The 20,704-nt window shown below is 45.4% G+C and overlaps 1 protein-coding gene across 11 annotated transcripts in view; it reads right to left on the bottom strand.

Annotated features, from left to right (window-relative positions):
* LOC137785609 (neurexin-3b) overlaps positions 1-20,704 on the bottom strand; it is a 259,714-nt gene that overhangs the window by 32,111 nt on the left and 206,899 nt on the right. For all 11 annotated transcript variants that reach the window (XR_011077523.1, XR_011077524.1, XM_068576990.1 and 8 more), the window contains one exon: positions 6,636-6,807. Coding sequence is in view for 9 of the 11 variants with exons in the window: in XM_068576990.1 (XP_068433091.1) it covers positions 6,636-6,807 (172 nt within the window). In the remaining 2 variants the exon portion in view is untranslated. The remainder of the gene's footprint in view (positions 1-6,635; positions 6,808-20,704) is intronic.

Below are 20,704 nucleotides of genomic sequence, written 5' to 3'. Positions count from 1 at the left end.
CTTCATATCTGGAAGGACGGAGCTGCAGCAGGTTTGAGGGAAAGGGACAACGATGGAGGAGGATGCGGTACTTTGAAGTATCGCAGACCTTTTGGGATGGAAGTCCCACGATGAGACAGATTTGAGGAGGATAATGCATACAAAGGAGACCATTACTGACATGAGGGGAGGTAAAAAAAATAAAAATCACCCCAGCTCCCTCACTCCACTCTTCTGAGACGGAGGCAAACGTGTTCCAGGTATTAAGGCTAACAGGTCACCTTTTAAAGGGGATGTTGAGTGCCGTATTTCTGGCATTTGAGTTCCTGTTGCGCGTGCAATATTTTGTCAAAGGCATTCCCTGTGAAGGACGCGCCACAAGTCTGCGGACGCTAAGAATTGAGAGGTTTAGTTCTGTCTTAAAACACTTTGAGGTCTGACAAAAGACGGTAAAGCCTGTGTGGAACTATAAAAGCACCACAATGTGGCTCAGGACCCAAGTGGGAAGGTATTTGCGGGAGGAAAAAAAAAAGGCAGCGGCACGGCATCGTTTATAACACAAGTGAAAGGGCAAGGCTTTATAAGAAAAGGCCTTCTGGTGTCTTGTCTGGCTGCTGGAATTCTCTCAGGTGATTTATCTATTGACAACATCATGCACACACACTCTCTGAGGGTGTGTGACCATCTCTGGCTGCGACCCGAAAATATTTTAGGGCATCTTCATGTTCTGTCTTGGTTCGATTATTTGCTGCACACCTGATTTCAAGACGTTCTCACCTGCTGATTGAAAATGTATATATATATATATATATATATATATATATATATATATATATATATATATATATATATTTACACAATTAATGAAACCATTCATTAAGGCACGCATGCTGCAAAGCAGTTCGATAAACCATAAGCTTGTCTACGTTTTCCTCTCAATTCTATTGTTCTATCGTTTCTCTATACCTTTCATGGAAAAGCCAGCCAAGCGCTGGTTGGGAGCCAGCTGGGAAGGAGAGCTGATATGCCTGCAAGGGAGCTGGAGGATCTAAAGGACGGAGTGTGCAGCGTGCCAGCAGGTTAATCAGCTACGAGCAGGGCTCCCTCCCCATTCCTTTGATCTGGAGCAGGTTTCGGGTGGCAGCCAGATACACTGCCCCTCTGGACATGGGCCACGGAGAGCCATGATGGTTGCATGTGGAACCAGAGGACAGGCGGAGAGGTGAGCACTTTGGGGGATTAAGGGAGGGGGGGGGGGGGGGGTCCGGGGCGGTAATAACAGGGGAGGGAGGATATCGACATCTACAAACCGTCACTGGCTCAGACGGAGAGGAATCCGGTTCTGAGGCTGAGGAGAACGGGGTGTAAGCTCGCCCTGCATGGCTAATGGTCTCAGGTACCTCGTACATTGTTCTGGGTGATTAATGAGGTGGCACTCCCCCCCGTAATGAATACACCACAAGCTAATTGTCCAACTAATGAGAAAAATGTCTCCAGTTTGTCAATTTGATATCCAATTTCTAAAGGTGACTCCAGAATGGATGACCTTGCCAATAAAAGCACTATTGTTTATTTCTTCTTCTTCTTCTTTTTTTAAATCTCTCCGCCAAGGTTGTTGTTTTTTTTTTGCAAAGCAGAGTGGAGACATATTTCCTCAAATATGTGGTAACAACCTCTGAGTGAAAAAAGGCAAAGTGCATGACGAAGCGGAGGAGCTGAGTAAGTGAACGTACTACTCCTAAAAAATAATATACCTCAGGGTGGTTTGCCTCCAAAATTAGTCTGTTTATTGATGAATATTTAATGTTGGTGAGAAATACAAAACATAGATGAGATGGCAATCCCACTGAAAAAATATGATTCATACTGTATTTAGTTCTACATGTGATAAAACACCTTTGGACATGCCTGTATTATTCTGTAGCATGCTGTATTTCACAACATGCATATTTCACATTTTCTTGCACAGCTGAGTTGCTGAATACACTCCATTTAATTCTGTAAATATTTTATAATTTGGTGCTGCTTCTGTGTTTATAAACAGTCTGTGCGTATCGAATGCACGCCTTCGCCATTTTTTTTGTCCCAGCCAAAACAAAGTCTAAATGTTTCCCGTTGGGTGGCAGCGATTCAGTCGCCACAAACACTGGCACGCCGACAGTCGTCTGCTGGTCGCTCGCTCCGCTCTGTTCAGCTCGCTTGCCAGACTAATCTCACTGGGGCTCCATCACAGGGCCAGTGCTGAGAGCGCATCAAAACTGTGAAAATGGCTGCTGTGACAGGCTCCTGGCATTCTCTCTATTTGGGGGATGATGAGTACATTTGATACAGTGCGGCCTCGTCCAAAAGCCGTCACTTCGCGGCGAGCTGCTGCTGCAGCCGCTGGTCATGACCGTCCTGCACCACCCACCTCCCTAAAATCTACACCTGACTTTCATCTGTGTCTCTCTTCCTCCTCAGCCCACTATCCATCCAGCTCCTCCTCATCCTCCTCCATCAGCTCGCTGCTATTCTCCGTCTCCGCTCGTCCTCGGCTCAGTCAGACCTCTACGGCAACATTTGTGGTATCATTAATCTACTTTTTTTCCCTTTCTCTTCTTCTCTCCCCATCTATTTGTCTATCCAGTCATCTACTCCATTAAATGCCTCTGCATTCCCTCCGTGGCTTCATTTTGTCTCTATTCACCCACGTTTCTTTGTTTCCACCGCTTGCTTCCCCTCCATTTCTTCCTTTCATTCTCTCTCAGACATCAGCCAAAAGCCTGAGAGTAAACTCATCATTTATCGGGTCGCTCTGAAATTTACGGTTTTGAAAGGACGAATTAGACTGGCGGCTTCCACGCTCAGCTTAGCCTGAGTTCTGAGAGCGACAGAGATCGTGTCTCAGATAAGGCTAATCATGTTTAGCCTCGCGAACGCGCAGGGGATTCATCTCATTCCCGAGGAATCTTTTTTGGTCCGAATTTCAAGACAAAGATTGGCAGATATCTTGAAACGATGCTCCTCACTGGGCCTGTTTCAGGCCGCGGGAATCGTGATATTGTAGCATCCGAGCATGGATGAAGGTCTTTGTGTGTTTGAGTGCATGTGTGTCTGTTTGAATGGAACACGCATGTACACATGCGACACATGCAACGCACACACACGCGCACACTTTCCCCGAGGCCCAGGCAGAGTAGTTAGGCCAATGGTCATTCATCTGAGACAAAGTGTGATGCATAACCTCCGCCTGGCTCGGTCTACTGATTCAAAGATTCAAACTTAGGCAAAAAGATAATGTAATACAAAATCAAAGAGCACAAGGATTCAGAGTGTTATATAAGGAGACAGAGACAAGCCCTGCAGTAATATGGGCTGTCACAAACGTACACATGATTGTAAGAGAGATGCGTGGAGAAAGAATAAGCAACAGGGATAAAAAGGAATTTGAGGACAAAAAAAGAAAGGAGATAAAAAGGGATAGTTAGAGAAGGGAGGGGGGGTAATTAGAGAAAGGGGGAGACAAAGCAGTCCACACACACACACACACACTGAACGCCCACACACAAACACACTGCAGAAGCCTGATGGAAACGATGTGGTATGGGATCAGTGTGGTTCTGTTGTTGAAGAGGAGAAGAGGAGCGCAGGACTGTTCCTATTCCTTAATAGTCAAATCTACAGTTCTTAAGTGTAAAAGGTGTTTGTGATGACCACTGCAGTGATGTGGAGCATAGATGTGACCTTGATGTGGTCCTGTTGACCGAGTGGATGCCACATCCTGATGGAGACTTTTTATGTACTTTGAACCCTCAATCTTCTAATAATTTCTTCTTCGAAAAAAAAATAAAGTTGAAGCATAATTCTGGTTAATTGAATATTGGGTTGTTTGTAGTTTTAGCCCCCATTTTTGTCAGTTATAACAACTCAAAGTCATTTCTGAGATTTTGGATACTACTAGATACTAATACTACATTCATATATGTATTTATTCATATTTTAATATAATGCCGTCGAGGTCAATTCCACCACAGCCTCAATAATAAACATACAGTTGAATTAACATTCTTCTGGCAATAAAAACATGTCGACCATTTAGCAGAGCTGTTGTATTAGACAGCATTCACTTTTACGAGCAAAGAGGCCACCGAGGTACTCGATGGCGTCAATCCACCAATCCACTCACCGCTGTCTTATTAGTCATTACAAGCAGGTCTGCCTCAACCTCCCGCTGCCATTTAAAGGCCTCTATACTTTGGGAGCCAAACTTTACAAACACCGCTCTTTAGATGTCCAATTTACATCCCCGTGGGATATTTTGAAGCAGCTTTGAATGACAAGCAATCCACCAACACCTTTGTTGTCACCACGCAGAGAGGGCAAGCCCAGATCCGGTAACTGTTTATTGAACGCTCTGAGAGCCTTGTGGCGGCTTGCTGCCTTCAAGTTAAGCATTCGGAGTGCGAGAAAGCAGTCGATGAGTCTGCACCCTAACATGTAATTACTCGTGAGATGACAACGCCTTTTACAAGGGAGGGAGGGCGAGGGAAAAAAAAAAATCAATCATCGTTGAATTGCTATCACTGAGTGTCCTGCAAATTACCTGAGCAGAAGAGAAAAATAAATTACCACGCATTCGATCCCCCCAACCTCAACTGCATTCTGAGACAATGGCAGGCGGACAGAAAAGGGAAGAAACCTCAATGGAATCAGTTGGACGGCATCCAAAGCTCTTTCTGTTGTGCTGCTAAAACTGAGACGCATCTGAATTGACGCTGGCTTTGGATCATACATATTATACATATCGACGTCTTGACAGAGGGTTGAGAAAACAACCATTGCGCTCTGATGCAGAGGGCACTTTTAAGATAATTTGAAGATGGTAGGACTGAAATTACTGGCTGTGAAAGATGAAACAGTTGAGTTGTTGTGTAATGCGGGCCGAGCCCCATCTCAGCGTGACAAAAACACAACGCAGTCACGTTTGTCTGATTACTTCTGATTCCAATCAAGTGACACCTCCACCAAGTGGTGGAGATGTCACTGCTGTGCGTGTTGTGTACCACATGTTACGGGGGTTTCTCAGTATTTTCCGGCGTTCGTGTGGCTGAAATCCGTTATGAAACCCGTCTAACTTTATCTGGTCAAAAAAAAGAAGAAAAAAGCGAAAGACAGCCGACGGCAAAAGAAAGCCAGAGACAGAAGAGATTAGCATCACCTGCGCTGGCATTGAACCAAACCAAAACAGCGTGCCAGGTCACGCCAGGAGAGGAGGCTGCTCTGTCCTCGGTGATGGCAGGAATAGGAGCATGCTGTAGGGCTGCTGAGACATCGGGCTGAGACGTGAAAGGGATCAACTCCTATTTGTTTGCTCCTTACCGCTGGGTAAGCGTCAGCGCTTTTTGCACAGTTTGTTTTCAAAGTTTGAAAAAAAACAACTAGTGATTCACGGCCGTGTTTCCGGATACAATTCTGTTCGCATTAGCTCCACATCTGCTTATATAGCCCTATTGAATCTTCTATATTATTCTACGTCTGTTTCTGTCCAATTACGTCGCGCTGCCACGGCACAATTTTACCTCAGAGATCAATGAAGTTTCATATCATCTTCTGTCACCCCAACTTCTTCTCAGCCTCAACTGCCTCTTTGTGCCCGCGACGCTTCCCTGTGCGTCCGCTCAGTTTGACGGAGTGAAATTGAAGAGGGGGGTAATAGGGAACAGAGAAATAATGGAGAGGGAGGGAGCGGGTAAGGGGGGGTTCTTAAGCTGGATGGCATTGTAGACGCTGATATCTAAGACCAGGAGCGCCAACTCAATTTAATGGACTGTTAAGTAGAAGCAGGAGATGTTTTCTCTCTCTCTTGCTCACACTTTCTCTCCCTCTCTCACCTAGTTAGCTGAACGGCACATCTCTGTTCCAAATGAAGGCAGTGCCTGAGCCTCCACATGGAGCGGTGTCTGATGACCCTATTTGTATTCTGCTGCTGTGCTGCTTCAGCTGACCTGGGGATGAGAGATACAGGCAGGCAGCAGCTTTATCTGGCCAACCGGGCCACCCTTGGTTTCTGCCTCTATCCAATCCTTTGCTCGCCCACCCACCAAAATGCCTCTCCACGCCTTTCAGTCCCTTTCCCTGACATAAACCAGCCAGATGCTGCTCGGTTAATGCCTCTGCCGAAGACAAAGGATCGCAGCCCCTCCCGTGGAGTCAGGTGGGAGGGTTTGAGGCATGGTGAGGCTGGACCTACTGCATGCCTCTTGGTCTTCTGAGACGAGGAAGTCTCTGTTTTTATTCTGGGTGATGCCGACGTTGCTCATTCTGGTCACATGACTTCTATTGCTTCTGTCCATTCGTGAAGGGGGATCCTCCTCTGTTGCTCTCGCTCGGGTTTCTTCACTTTTTTCCTCTGTGAATGGGTTTTTACTATCTTTATTAGGGGGTGGGGGGGTTCCTGATCCGATGTGAGGTCCTGGAACAGGGATGTCATGTGTACAGATTGTAAAGCCCTTCGAGGCAAATCTTGTATTGTGATTTTGGGCTGTACAAAATAAACTGAATTAAAACTGAACGCCCAACGCTCAAACAAATAGATGGTGTCCAGTGGTATTGCACCGATAATTTGCCTCCTAATTTTAGCAGAAATCCATCAGACAGAGGAATAAGAGGGGCGGTACCTGTGGGGAAGTGTTCATTGACCGGCCAGTTGTCCACCTGCAAGGTGGCGTTACCCCCGTTCCTGGTGAACCGGACCAAATGGTATTTGCCATCGTTTATCGCCGTGGTCGTCTCCTTAACGCTGATGTCTATTGTCCCAATGTTGAACGTCACACACACTTTGCCTTGCTCCTGGAAAAGACACAAAAGGGAAGAAGAACAGAAGACGTTAGTGGTTTGATTCCAGCACTGAACGAATCAAAACATGTGAAGTACTTCACTGAACGGGCGTTCGGCATCAAACGCAGAGCGCTCCACTTCTCCATGCGTCACATCTGTCGCTAAGCGAGACAAATTTGTTAAATTTGAACCGCTGCTGTGCCAAGATTCCACCAATTGTTGTGCAGTAACGAATTAATTATACAATAAACTAACTGTAAAAAGTTTAATAAAGCTACTTGGATGAATGCCCTCGGCTGGTGCTAATGGCGAACTACTCAAGAGAACCTGAGGACGCCAGCGCTACGCTTCATTATACCACTGTAATGTGATGAAAATAGGCTGCCAGCAGAGATTGTAATGATGAGTAATGCTCCTTGCAGCCTGTCACTGCGAAACTGGCAGGACAGATGCCTTTTTTTCTGCCGCGGTCCTTACAAACTGTACGAATATACCATATGCTTTGTTTAGCTCCTAATGCTAAACCCGCTTTACCGCTTCCATAAATCGCCATTCCTCCTCAATCGTGTCCTGACTCCTCTCCCCTTCGACCCCACCCATTTCCATGAGCTGCCAGTGTGTTTTATTGTGACCGCTTGCATATTCACAGGCGTGTAGGCGCGACATGCAAAAGGTTCTAGAGCGGAGGCAGGGCTCGAGCGAGCGAGCGGCGTAGAGGAAGGGCTGTGTTTTCTGTGTCATTTGCTAAATCCCCCATCGGGAATCTCTCAGTATAATTACCTACTTTAGAAGCCCGCCGCAGAGGGACCGTTTCTCAAAACCAAACCAAAATTAAGCAGACTGACACGGAGCAGACACACTGTTAAGTGATCAGCTGAGACTGGCCCTGCAGAGCTAACCGCTACATGCAGGCCTCGGTAGCGGCGGGTTGACCAGTGCTCGTCGGCTCCTGCGTTGCTTACACTTGAACCAGACACCTGCTGATCTCTCTTGAATGTCACGGGCTCTTAATATCGTAGGCAAGCACTTAATAATGCCAACCTATACTTTTCTCAGCCCCTCATGCTTTTACACTCTCACATTCTCCATGTGAGTTACTATAGCGCTACTATACCTGCAGTGTACAGTCAGAGAAAAGTAAGTGTGTTATTTCATTGGTGCCGACATGACCTCAGACTTTGTTCCCCGGCTGAGTTAGTTTACTTTTACTCTGAAGGCATTTTTGCTATATTGATAAAAAGGAAAAAGAAATACATGAGTCCATAACAAATATCACCTTTTAAATCAAGTTAGTTCGTACATTTTTACTCCTTAAGTAGAGCACCTAGAAAACCTTGGAAGGCAGCAGACAGCTTTCTTTTTATTCATCTAAATTAGGACCCTGTTTTGTTTCTTAGCAAGAGGGGGAGGAAGGAAGGGGTAGAAGGTGCAGTGCCTCCAGCAGAAAGGTAATCCCTCTTAAAGTTTTTAAGGAAAGAGGAAGTTGTTCAAGGCATTCAGTACAATGTCTGCGTGCGTGGAGTCTGACTGTAGTTTCCTCGACAAGTACTTCAAACTGCCAAGGCGGTCTGAGGACCTGCACTGTATTCAATGCCTCACATTTAAAACACCCTTTTGTCTTTTGGTAAAAAAGAGATACGGTGCTTGAGACCGTAACGCAAGGAACGACTGAGCAGCTCCAACAATCTCCAGCTCGACTAATAATGGAAAAAGACCGTCACCAAAGACACAAGAAAGCCATCTCCTAAAAGCCCGGGCGGGGCTCGGAGTGCAGGAGCCCGGCGAGCATGAACATCTGAATGCGCACTTAACGTCTCTGTCAGAGAGGTTGTAAATGGGCTCTTAATTTAAGTAGTTGTCATTAAAACTTAGAGCAACAGACAAGTGAATATGATAAAAGTGTGCGTGCGCTAGTGTGCGCGCACGCTTTAATGCACTTAGATTGGCGAAGGTAAGCACACACAAGAATATGCAGATGATTTAATGTGACGCGCCGATGTTCTGCGCGTGTGTTGTATCGTGAAGAATACTACTGAAGCGTCCTGGCTCTCCTGACTAATGACAGGACCTTTTCCCTGGGACGAGAAACACTGTGTCTGATGGCCGGGGCTCATACCAAGCACAGACAGACACATCGGCACTAGTACATCCACTGTGACCTTCAGAGGCTCTGGCAGGCCCGGCTCGACTGTGTAGTCGCATCAAAGCCACATCAGCGACCCACTAATACCTACAAACAAAGACAGATCCTCACCCTCCTGGCCCTGGCAAAAAAACAAACAACAAAACACAACAATTGTACACCTCTGCTGCTGAGTGCCTGCGGGCAGTGTGCAGAGGGGGACTGAGCGTGGGAGAGCTCCTCCTCCTCTCTCTCCTCTCCTCTTATGCACTACTGAGTCCGGTTACCCTCCCGCCACCGCCACCCACCTGCCAGCCCACCCCCGCGCTGCAGCAATGTTTGATTGACAGATCCAATTACACTTTTTATTGGGCCTGTCGCTCGCGAGGCGGGAAGGCACTTCATTGTCTCCTGAGCAAAGGGGGAAAATGGCTATTGTTCTTTTAGTGGAAAAGATGATGGCCACGATTCCAGGCGTAAACAAATGATGCGGAGAATCACTTTTAAACTTACACACACTTGAACGCAGGCGGACGCCAAACACACACACACGGAAAGTCACAGAGTGTAACCTTCCGCTACAGAAGCTTTGCCAGGAGCATTATGGGGGAAAAAAAATAATACAAGGCAAGGTCCAAACATCTCATCAGTCGCGCAACAGTCTAATTATGACATCATGAGAGTGGGGAAGGTGGTAATTTTCTGGTAAGATGTGTTAAAGCCCTTTAATATTCTAACATGCTCCCACGCACTCTTTTTTAACGCCAATCACCAGAGCCGACGATGCCGCTATAGGAATGCAATGAGCTTATGCTGGCAGTTTGTCCGTGCGTCATTGAAGTGTACAGTATGTGTGGGCATGTTGTGTTCACGCTCTGTGTAACTAAGACTGATGAACGTAATTCAAAAGCCCTCCCCTCCTCCTCCTCCGCTGCGAGCTCGGCACGAGGAGCTCCGGCGGTCCCACGTGACCCGCCACACGCTGACATCAGTAATCAGGCCCGCCACAATCCAATTCAGGGCCGATCAATGCCTCCAACACATGCTGCGCCCCGGGGCCCAGTGAAAGGAGAGAGAATCACTCAAAGCAGTGGTGGGCGATCCTGTAGGCCGCCATCACAGACGGTTCCCTAGCAGACAACCGCTGTTACAGGGGACGAGCCGCTCACACAATAGACCCTCCATCCCCGGCCCGCTGAATGGTCATTCTGCTAAGCCACGGGCACCAGACAGATATAGACATCTGAAAGCCATTCTGTGGAGGTGAGATGGGTAGAATTAGCACATTTAGCTCTGCTGGGGGAGAAATAAAGCTGACAAAAGAGGTTTTGGAGAGTGAGAAAGAAATGGAGGAATATATGTGCTTATGTGCCAGATATCTCCTATAAGAAGATGTGCATTGAAAGCACTTTAAGGGCAGAGAATGTTATTAAAATGGGAGCTTCCCCCCCTCCCACCAAAAGGTATTGCATTTCAATCAAAACCTTGATTGAAATCTGGTACGGGCACAGAGTAGTTGTAGCGGGACGACTCCAGTGGATCTATATTAAGTCTCAGTTGGGAGGGAGGAAGCTCTGATATCTAGAATGTGAACATGTCCCAGGGTGGAAGTTTGGGTTACATATCCACCCTTTCATCTGACATCAGCGCTCAAGTCGGCTTTTGTGGTCGGGGGCCATCAAAAGTGGATCATAGAGGCAGTGGAAGTAGAATCAATAGAGAATAGAAGCTAGGACAACGGGAGATGCGCTGGATTGATGCACCTGGCCTTCACAGTGCCAAAGCCATTTATCGGCAGTAATTGACAGAGATAACTCATAGACGGCGCAGTGATTTGTAGCTGTCTGTTCTTGTGCGCATCAGGCTCCAGAGTCAGAAATGTGCTAAAGGGTAGGATGTTAGAGGCAGTTGAGGGGAGGAGTGTGTGTGTGTGTGTGTGTGTGTGTGTGTGTGTGTGCTGGCCTTTAGTGCAAGTCATTCCTTCATGTACAGAATGTACTGACATCTCGACAGGCTCTCGGCTGGGCGAGAGCAGGCATTTTTCTCTTGAAATTGTGTAACGCGATTGGTGAAATTGAAAGACCTTATTACAGAAAAAGGGTTTATTTTTCCTCAATGAATTAAATGGATCAATCATACAAAGCAAAAACACAACTTGTACAACCAAACCCGTCTTGAAAAACTGGATCAATTCTGTAATTTGGTTTTGTCACTTAACCTAGAAGCAATGCACATTGTTTTCATGTTACTCCTCCAGGTTTTTAGAAATCCTTTAGATATTTCAGTCTGTCAATGTTTCATATTTCAAGATTCAAGATGTTTTTACTGTCATATGGACAGATGAACACAGAATTATAATAAACTTAAGGTACAAAAATAAGACACAAAATATAGAAGAAAACAGTATTGCACCAAAATATGATAATAGTATTGCTACGATAAATAGGATAATAGTATTACTATGATAAATAGGATAAAAATATGATAATGGTATTGTTATGATGTGATAAAATATGACATTGTCAACAATTTGCAGGAAAAGACTTTTTTTTGCTTAAGTACTGTAATCATATCTGTGCCAAAGAGCTCTGTTATATACATATATTATTGATGTAAATATATGGGAGTCACACTTCCTCGCTGTGTGATCTGATCTGCTCTGAGCTTTCTTTCAACTGCAGCGCAGTGCATCCAGATCTCTGCAGTGAATCCCATATTGAGCATCTTTGAAAACACACGAAGGAATCACACGTTATGTGGCTTCGTGTCACTGAACATGGACTTTAAAGTTCATCTTGATGCACGGCCATATCACACAAGTTGAGACTTGTGTTTTTCAATGTGGGGAGCACCAAATAAAAACCCTTCTCTCTGATTGTATTTGTGTGGCAGCAGAACCAGAGGCAGCTTTCCCAAAACGTGGGCGGATAAACTCAAACTATCTGCGTGTTTCGATGTCACAAGTGGTTTGTGTAAACACATGGTTTCATTATAATTTGAACGCAATGAAGGAATTACTGTCTTTGGCTGGTCGTGAAGGGGATATAAAGTTCTGAAAGGGATATAAAGTATTGAAAAAGAAAGAAGGGGGAGAAATACATATTTTAATGTCATGAATAAAGAACAATTTGATACATACGCAGCTGCTCAGAGCAGTGATGCATGTGTAGCGCTGCTGACAGACAAGGACCACAAAAAGGCACTAATTCTGGAAAGATACAGTCTGAATAAAACACGTCCGACACGGTTTTACTTTCTCACATTAGCAGCGGAGGTTCGCGGCTTTTCTTCTGTGCAGCGGCAGTCTTAATGCACTCCTCAAATAAACATTTCTCCGAGAACTGTGAAACTCCATTAATCATTAATTGGCTCAAACGTTCATTCAGACATTCATAATCGGATGCCGAGCTGTTGTGAGAGGCCACGTGGGAGGATGCGAGGCGAGAGAGGGCCTGGGGCTTATGAAATATTGATCAAACCTAAAAGAAGCCAGAAGTCTAACACAGGCTGTATTTCACACCTGAGAGAGCAAGGAAGGGCTTCATCGGGTGGACAGGAACAAAATGGCTGCCACCTCGCTCCACTTAGTGCTACTGGAGGTAATTGCTAGGGTAATACTGGCGAGTCCATTAGCCAGTTGGTTAATGCACAGGGGTGCCAGCCGATGTTAGCCCTGACTGGAGAGGAAGGGACTTGCATTTTTAATCCACACACACACAAGCGGCCGCGTTGCCGGGAAGGTAATGGCTTTGACTCCTGCTCGGGCTCAATGTCAAACTCTGAGCCTCGCTCTTTGATCCTCTGCCGCAGAATATGAATCGCGCAGGGTCAGCCTAATCAATTATTTACACCCGCTCTTTCTCTATTTCCTGTTTGTCCGCTCCTGTGGCTGTAACTTGCCCTGACACTAATGGCGGACGGCTTGGTGAAAACATTTATCAATGTTACCGCAGAGTCCTCTCTCAGCTCCACACTATCACTTTCAGGCTTTCGGAACTTAGAGTACTGACACCACGCTGATCCTAATCATCACCACTATACTTTACTGCTTGTCTTACTCTTGCCGCATTGTTTCAGGAAAGCACCGTCCCTGAAATAACCTTTGATTGCTGCATCCTGTACCGATGAATCTGTACTTCATTTCATGAACTACGGAGCAGGAAACGTCCCCGTCAGTCTGTCAGGGGGAACTGTGTCCTCCCGCCTTGTGCAGCACATTGTCCTCACTTTTCCTAAATATAGATCCACATATATACTGTATATTGAAAATTACACCGCCTATGCACACACTTACCAGTTATGTTATTAATGCTTTTTACTCTCATTCTAATTATTGTTATGTATTTCCCACTTGCCTTTCTAGCACAGCCTCCAGAGTGTAGCATTTCACTGCACACACATTGTTATTATTGAGCATCGCAGGCACATAGGACCAATAAAAGCCTTGAATATTACGTCTTCTAAATCCAAATATTGCTTAGTCTTTGCTTTGAAACTGAAGTAATACATTTTGATTTGCTAAAAATAAATAAATTAGCATTTGATCAGTCCAAACATTCAAGCTAATTCACTGTGAGCATACGTATCCGTGTAATTATGTGCCTGAACGTTGTCATTAATTGCCAAGATAAACTGGTTCTGGAGAATAGATCCATTTACAGAGGCTGAGTGTTGCTCCATCTGTGCTCACGGTCAGAATACCACAGGTACACAGCTGAAGTATTTATAATGCATACTGCATAATTACAGGCTTGCTAAATCACAGAAGCGTGGCAACTCCCTCCAAGTCTGTGATATTAGGCTATACAAATGAAATTGAATAGAAAAGCACAATTCATTGTTATTCCAGAACGTGTTGTACATGAAAAGGAACGAGGAAAAAGAACTTCATCTGCCTGACCTGCTGGTGCTTTGTGTTCTTTAGTTACACCGCGGCAGCAGAAGGCCCACGACCACATGTAATCTGGACGAATGTAAATGCAAAGAGCCTCAACCGCCTGCACACACTCACACAAACACACACACACACACACACACACAGCCCTGTATTCATGCTCTGGTTGGTCTGATGTGTTGCAGCAGCTGTTAAGAAGGTGCTGAGGATGACTCTTTAGTTTGATTGCATCTACACAGTGAGCGTTGTGATTTTATTTCCTTTACTGCCTGTAGCTCTGCACCAGTGTCCATTAAAGAAAGAGCAGCTTTGTGTGACCTCACACTGCACCGTGGTGGGACAACACAGTCCCCCCCGAGCGCCAGGGGGCTCATTCAGAAAGAGAAAAAAAAGAAAAAGTAGCCAATGAATGGGATTTGAGCTAGATGGAATAATATGCTGTGAAAGTCCATTAGGGACTAGGCTAATGAAATTGAAACAGCTTGGTGATCAAATTAGAATCTGTTCGGCAGATATTTAATTTAATGTGCTGCTGAATTTGAGCACTTTCTATTTGGTCGCCACAGAATGAAACCAGCGCACGATAAATCAAGCAGGGTCACAATTCATCCTCCACCCTCTCGTCCCCTCATTTATTTGACATGAGCAGCTTTCATGTGTTTGCACATAGACACGCATACACGCTTCTTCTGAAACAAAAGAGACTAACGTGTTGACGCAAAAATAATTGAAAGCCAGAAAGCACACACGCAAAAATGAAATACAATCACAAAGCAACTTCATCTTTGACCTTTCGGTGTGTTCACCCATAGAGAATACCTTCAGTCACAATCACATGCATCGCTGCAGCCGCTTGGCAAAGACCAAGCGGAAAACTCTGCTGCAGAGAAACAAAGACACCAGCTGCAGTGCCTCAACCGGCCACATGAGGCTGGCTACAATAGCTACAATACAATAGTTATCGCCCATATTGCAGATGTTCAAATGACCACCTCGTACAAACAAATAGTTTGGTCTCTCTAGCGTGGCCCTTTGAGTGACAGGTGGGTGCTCAAAGTCGTTTAACCCTTGTATAGCGTTCATTTTTTTGTTACTCAACAGGTGTTGTGGGTCTGTTGGACCCACCGTATTTATGGGGTTTTAATTCAACACAATCAAAGAATTTAATGTTTTAAATGCTGAAGAGATCCCAATTAGAAGCAATATAAACAGTAATTGTGGTTAATGATTTATTTCAGGTACACAGGACTTACAATTTCCACACTTTTATCTGCCCGGGTCCAGTGGACCCGAACACCCTGTATGTAATATAAATGTGTAGGTTGTTTTGTCCGATATATGTTCTTCGCAGTGAAAAATAATGAATCAAATTATTGTTGTTTTAATGAAAAACGAAAACGGGTCCCAAGAACCTGAACACCATACAAGAGCCGCTCTTCAGAAACCAGTGGGGGACGTCATGGAGACACCAGCCAGATTTTAAACAGTCTATGGTAAAGAGTCACGGGGTGAAATGATTTGAATAGGCACACAAACGATTCATGCTTGTTGGAAGAGCTTCCCCCTGTATTTGTCACGCTCTCCTTCCATGTTTGTCCTAACATGCAAAGCAAAAACCACACAGGGAGAAAGGAAACACTCAACAGGAGCTATTTCAGATAGCAGCACATCATCCCAACTATCAAAGTAGATGGTAATTTCAAATTAGGGGGTGTGTGTGGGGGCAGACTCAGACTGTTTCTAATAAGATGGGATGGACTGAGTGGCTCTCTGGTCTCATGAACAGGTCTTTGAGCGTCGAGCACAGCTTGGACCACAGTCCATTGAGGAAGAACAAAGACGGAGGAAGAGAGAACCGCCGCTTCTCCTCCATCTGGTTACGTACACGTACTATTCTGGGCACGCACTTCCAGGCACAAACAGACAGGCTGATGAATGTAAACACACACATGAAACACACACACACACACACATTAAACACACGTACGCAGACGTCTGTTTTAAAAAAATTCTGTTTTTGTCACATCTCTTGTTTGTCCTATGTTGTCTCCGCACGCCGCCTTAAAACTAGACGCGCTAACACCCACGCGCGTGTGAACAGGTGCTGAAACGCTAATGGCTGCCATCGACAGCAGACAGGGTTCTTATCTGGCGTCGGTCGGTGTCAGCTCTACATTGTGGAGGGCGAAGTGAAGTAAAAGAGGGGAAGGGTGCTTGTTCCCCAATCACAGGAGATGATGAGGCAGAAAAAAGGGGCCAACACCGGAGGCCAAAGCTAGTTAGATCAACCCGAAACCCGCTGGCAGCCGAGGGCCGGGCGGTCTGTTGCTAAGGGCAACCTGCCCGGGATGCAGACTCCATCCAGCACCTTGACTGCTGAGGTGTCGGGGATGAAGGGAGAGGGAAGAGAATGAAAAGAGAGAGATGAAAGTGGACATGTTGAGAAAAACACACACACCAGAAGAGAGCGCTATGAGGTGAGAGGAGAGAGCTGCAGAGAAATGATTAAGTGAGAATCGAGTACATTAGGCACCTCGCTCCAGAGCACACTCTTTTTTTCATCTTCTTTCCATTCCTCTCTGTCTTTGATAGTCTACTCATGAAGGAGATTCATTTTATTTTGATTTGAGATTCATTTAGTTTCAGATCTACCGAGCCTCGCTGTGATGATATCAATTGGTGGGTCGCTCCCTCCCACTAAGCAGTGAAGACACAGATTGCTGCTGTTTAAATTTGCACCATTTGCGCTCTAATTGCTTCAACTAGCAGAGATTATGATTTTGTAAGAAGATACAGTAAATCTCCAGCTGCTGTAAACACAATTGTAGAGAGATGCATTAGTGGGGCTTTGAGATTTGAACAAGTCAATACTTGTACAACAAGTTTGTGGTGCTTTTACTTTCCATTTTATGGTACTTTATATATTTATTACACTACATTATAGAGGAAAATATTCTACTTTCTACTCACAGACATGTTCTGATAGGTGTACTTACATTTCTGATTGAGATTTTACATCTAAATAGAATCAGCGTTACAGAAGATGAACCCGACCTTTGAGGCCGGGGACTCTTTTTGTCTGCTTGTGTGTTCCAGACGTCTCGTTATTAGCAACTCCAACAAAAGAACATGTCCTTTCTAAATTTTGCAAATGGTTTTATTCAAATATGTGTTCGAGGCCCAAAGAGGATTTACAGTGAAGTCCAAAAAGATGAAAATTGATTTTTGCCCCCTTCATGATGTCACACTCTCAGCTGAGGGCTTTAGGGACACCTGAAGCCGCCCGCTGCTCCTCAATCAGCTACAACTGTAAAATAGTACTAACTGTCCATTATGATGATGTATCTGTTTTTACAGAAAGAGTTCTTTCTGCCAATACTGTCAGTATATTTACCTACCTAATACTTGTGTACTTTTACTGAAGTAAGCTGTTGAATGCAAAACTTTTGGTCAAGTGAAAGGAGAGGACCTACAAACTTCCCATTTAATGATGTGTGTGTCTTTACCCTGAGTCCTCTCAGAAGGCGGCGCTGTGACCTCGGCCACATATCATGTCATGTATAAATGAACACCTGAACGGGCATAATGCAGCAGCCCATCAAAACTCTCCTGTGGCGATGGCTCAGAAGCCACACTGGGCAACATATGCCATCTCTGCATGCGTGGCTGTCATGTCAGCTTGATACTGGTCAGCAGTCCAAGTCTCACTTTGCATTTATTCATTTCCAATTCATGACCACATCCGGCGCATTAGCGCGGTGTTCAATCAACCGGAACCACACCAAACTCCCTGGAATACATAAAGAAGATGATGAGCTCTGATGATTGATTTGAGACGTTTTTGAAGCAATTGTTTAGGCTTCACTCTAAGTAATGGGTATTGAAGAAATCAGCGGGGACTAATCAGCATGACTACATTGTATAAATGAGATAAGATGATTATTTTCAGGGAAAAGGGAAATTGGGGAGTGGGTCACACCAGGGTTTTTGAGATAAGTCGAGCGATCGGACCCCCTGCTGCTCAGCAGCGTGGGCTTTCTCAGCAGCTGTCTACGTGTGTCACTGCTGTTTAGAGTTACTTTCATGTATGTCAGAGAGCACAAGGGGAAATAAATACTGAACAAACAAACTCAACTAAAGTGAGCAGAACATGTAGGAGGCACAGAAATGGAGACTGAATGAATAGCCAGCACCTAAAATGGCTGAATAAACGGGAGGAAAATCTAGGTCGGTCTGTCTCTCCCACTTCAAGGAACATTGAGGCAAGTGGCCTACTTCCTGAATGCTGAGGACACTTCCAGGGCAAGCTGTCATCAAGCTGAGTCTCCCCCTATACATCGGACTATTTGAAACCCACGTGGCCTGCCTGAAAGAGATCCTGAAGTATTGTTTATGAACAAAACAACAGTGACTTTAAAGTTACGTCTACTTCCAGCCTCGTAGCATGCGTGTCCTTCCCTGTTAATTATTCTGCCTAATTATTTCTTCCTCGCTATATCGAAAAGGCATTATTTTCCATTCAATTAATTGGCCCAAAAGTAATAAAGCACTAGACGTTTTTAAGGCAATTTTCTTTTGCATAATATGAAACCGCTAAAAGATAAGTGCATATCAAAGGCTCAGTAGATAGCACTCATTGCTGCTCTCCTCTCTCCCGATGGACGGCCTGCCTGTAGAGAGGAGCCATGAAATCTAGGTGATTGGAATGCAAGGAGATGCCGATGTAATTGCGAGAAAAGGCATTAATGTTAATCAGGGGCTCCAGATGATTGACTATGCTGATGTCTGCTTGCGTGTTAGCAGTCGTGCATGCATGCTGATACGCGCCCGCCTGTTGTAAGTATGTCAGAGTGCACGATCAAAGCAGCTGATGCGTTTATCTTCGTGCTTTATCTTTTTCATTTATAATTGCACGGGTTCGGAGGATTGTGACGGTTGCCGACAAACGCGAGAGCGGCGTGTGAAAATTGGAGGGATTAGTGAGCACGTCTATGTACTTTCCCACATAGCAAAGGGAAATATGGATCTAGATAAGTGTGTTGTATACACCTTTATCTTTTTTCATTCAGTGATAACTGCACACAGGTTCACAGAGGGCATCGAGCGGAGAGCCAGAGAAAGTGACAAATATGTGGTCTATCTTGCGAGACAGTGGTAGGTTATTTTTTAATGTCACAGCGACTCTCAAGGTCTGTCCCAGGTCAGCATGTGTCGCTGCTCCTCAACACAACTGCAGGAGACTCATTGCTGCATCACAACACACACACACCTCTCAACTTGACTGCTTGAACGTTGACTTCCTACTGAAGCGTGCCTCTGTGTGTGAGAGGAGGTGAACGCAGGGCTATCCTGATCTGCAATGGGCTCCTTTAAAAAATACAAAGAACATTTTTCTCGTGGCCTTCCTTTAAGCATGCCCTCACAGTTTGACCAATGTTCGCTTCAAAAAAAAAAAGAAAGGCCAAGCGGCAGAAAAGAGACAGAGCGGTGCAGCCTGACAAAAACCCATAGAACTGCAGAGGCGATTTTCCCTTGGCTAATGTTGAGCAAGCCGTACTCCAAAGGCATTAGGGAAGATAGAAAGCTTGTTCATGCGCGAAGTCTGGTGCGCAAAATCTCGATGAAAAGCGCAAAAACAAACCAGTGATGAATAGTTCAGATGGTTACACAGCCCTCCTTTAAGACCCACACCTCCTGCTGCTTCCTTCCCCGTCTGTGTTCACCAGCAAACATTACTCTCCCCAGGCTTTTCTTTTCACCTCCCTGCTCACCTGCCCCACTAACTGAACCTCACTCCTGCACCTTCTTCTTCTTTCCAGGAAACATGGCGCTGCCTCCTCTCTGCCAGATGCTGTGGGCACTCTGGGCCAGGTGGCAGAAGAGTACTCACATCTTTTACTAGATATATCTAACAATGAAGCATGGCCTATCTGTCTGTGTGGTCTTCACGTACCTCGAGAACCGATTGTCTAGTCTACTTCACACTTGGAAGGTGTATTGCTGGGGACACAAGGTAGTGCAAATTTTGTATATATGCCAAAGGCTCTCGCAATGTGGTGCCTTAAACCTGCATTGTCTCTACTTACCATCAGGGGGCGACTCCTCTGTTGTATAGGAGTTTATGAGAAAATGACTCGTAAATTATGGCCCATTTAGAGTCACATTGACCATAAAGCTGGGAATGCTCTAGGGCGGGGCTACAAGGTGATTGACAGGTCTCTACCACAACGTTGTCCGATCTGGGAGCCGTCTGTGTTTTTGTCTTCCGACAACAGACAACAGACATAATTACTTTCCCCTGCTGGTGGGTGTCTGTCATTTCGGCCTCGCTGTTGGGTGAGTGTATCCGTCAGAGAAGGCGTCCTTACACCAACGTCCTGAAGGGAGATTAGACACACTGCACTGAGTCTCTACCTCCATCTATCACTGTTTTTCCTCTCCCTCCATATCTCTAGTCATTGTCTGGTGCTCCCACTCCCCAGCACAAACCCTCTCTCAAGCCGTCACCATCTCTGTCTTTTTCATTCTCTCCACCTCTCCGCCTGCTATTTGCCAGTGTGCGCTCCACTGAGCCAGGGCGGTGAACAGGTTACAGTAGTGGAGGGTGGAGGTCCACCTGGAGGCGCAGCTGGGCCTCCTTGTCCATCCACCACGACTGTTGACTCAGATTATTGCATTACAAAAATGCACGATGTATCTCACTCCACACTGTCCACTGAGGTGGACAGTAAAGCTTGTGAGACAATGTCAGAGGATGTTTATGTCTAAATACACAGCTGACACTGTCAAAAAAATGAATCATTTTTCCTTCAGTTGCTGATGACTTCTTTTTGTTGCCAATAGCATTCCTCTGCAATAGCTTTGGCCATACAGATCCATTCAGGAAATGTATA

The sequence above is a fragment of the Clinocottus analis genome, unplaced genomic scaffold (assembly GCF_023055335.1).
Source record: "Clinocottus analis isolate CAN_PGR_092001 unplaced genomic scaffold, fCliAna1.0.p SCAF_15, whole genome shotgun sequence".
Taxonomy (NCBI): Eukaryota; Metazoa; Chordata; class Actinopteri; order Perciformes; family Cottidae; genus Clinocottus; species Clinocottus analis.
This window is presented reverse-complemented; position numbering and strand designations above follow the sequence as displayed.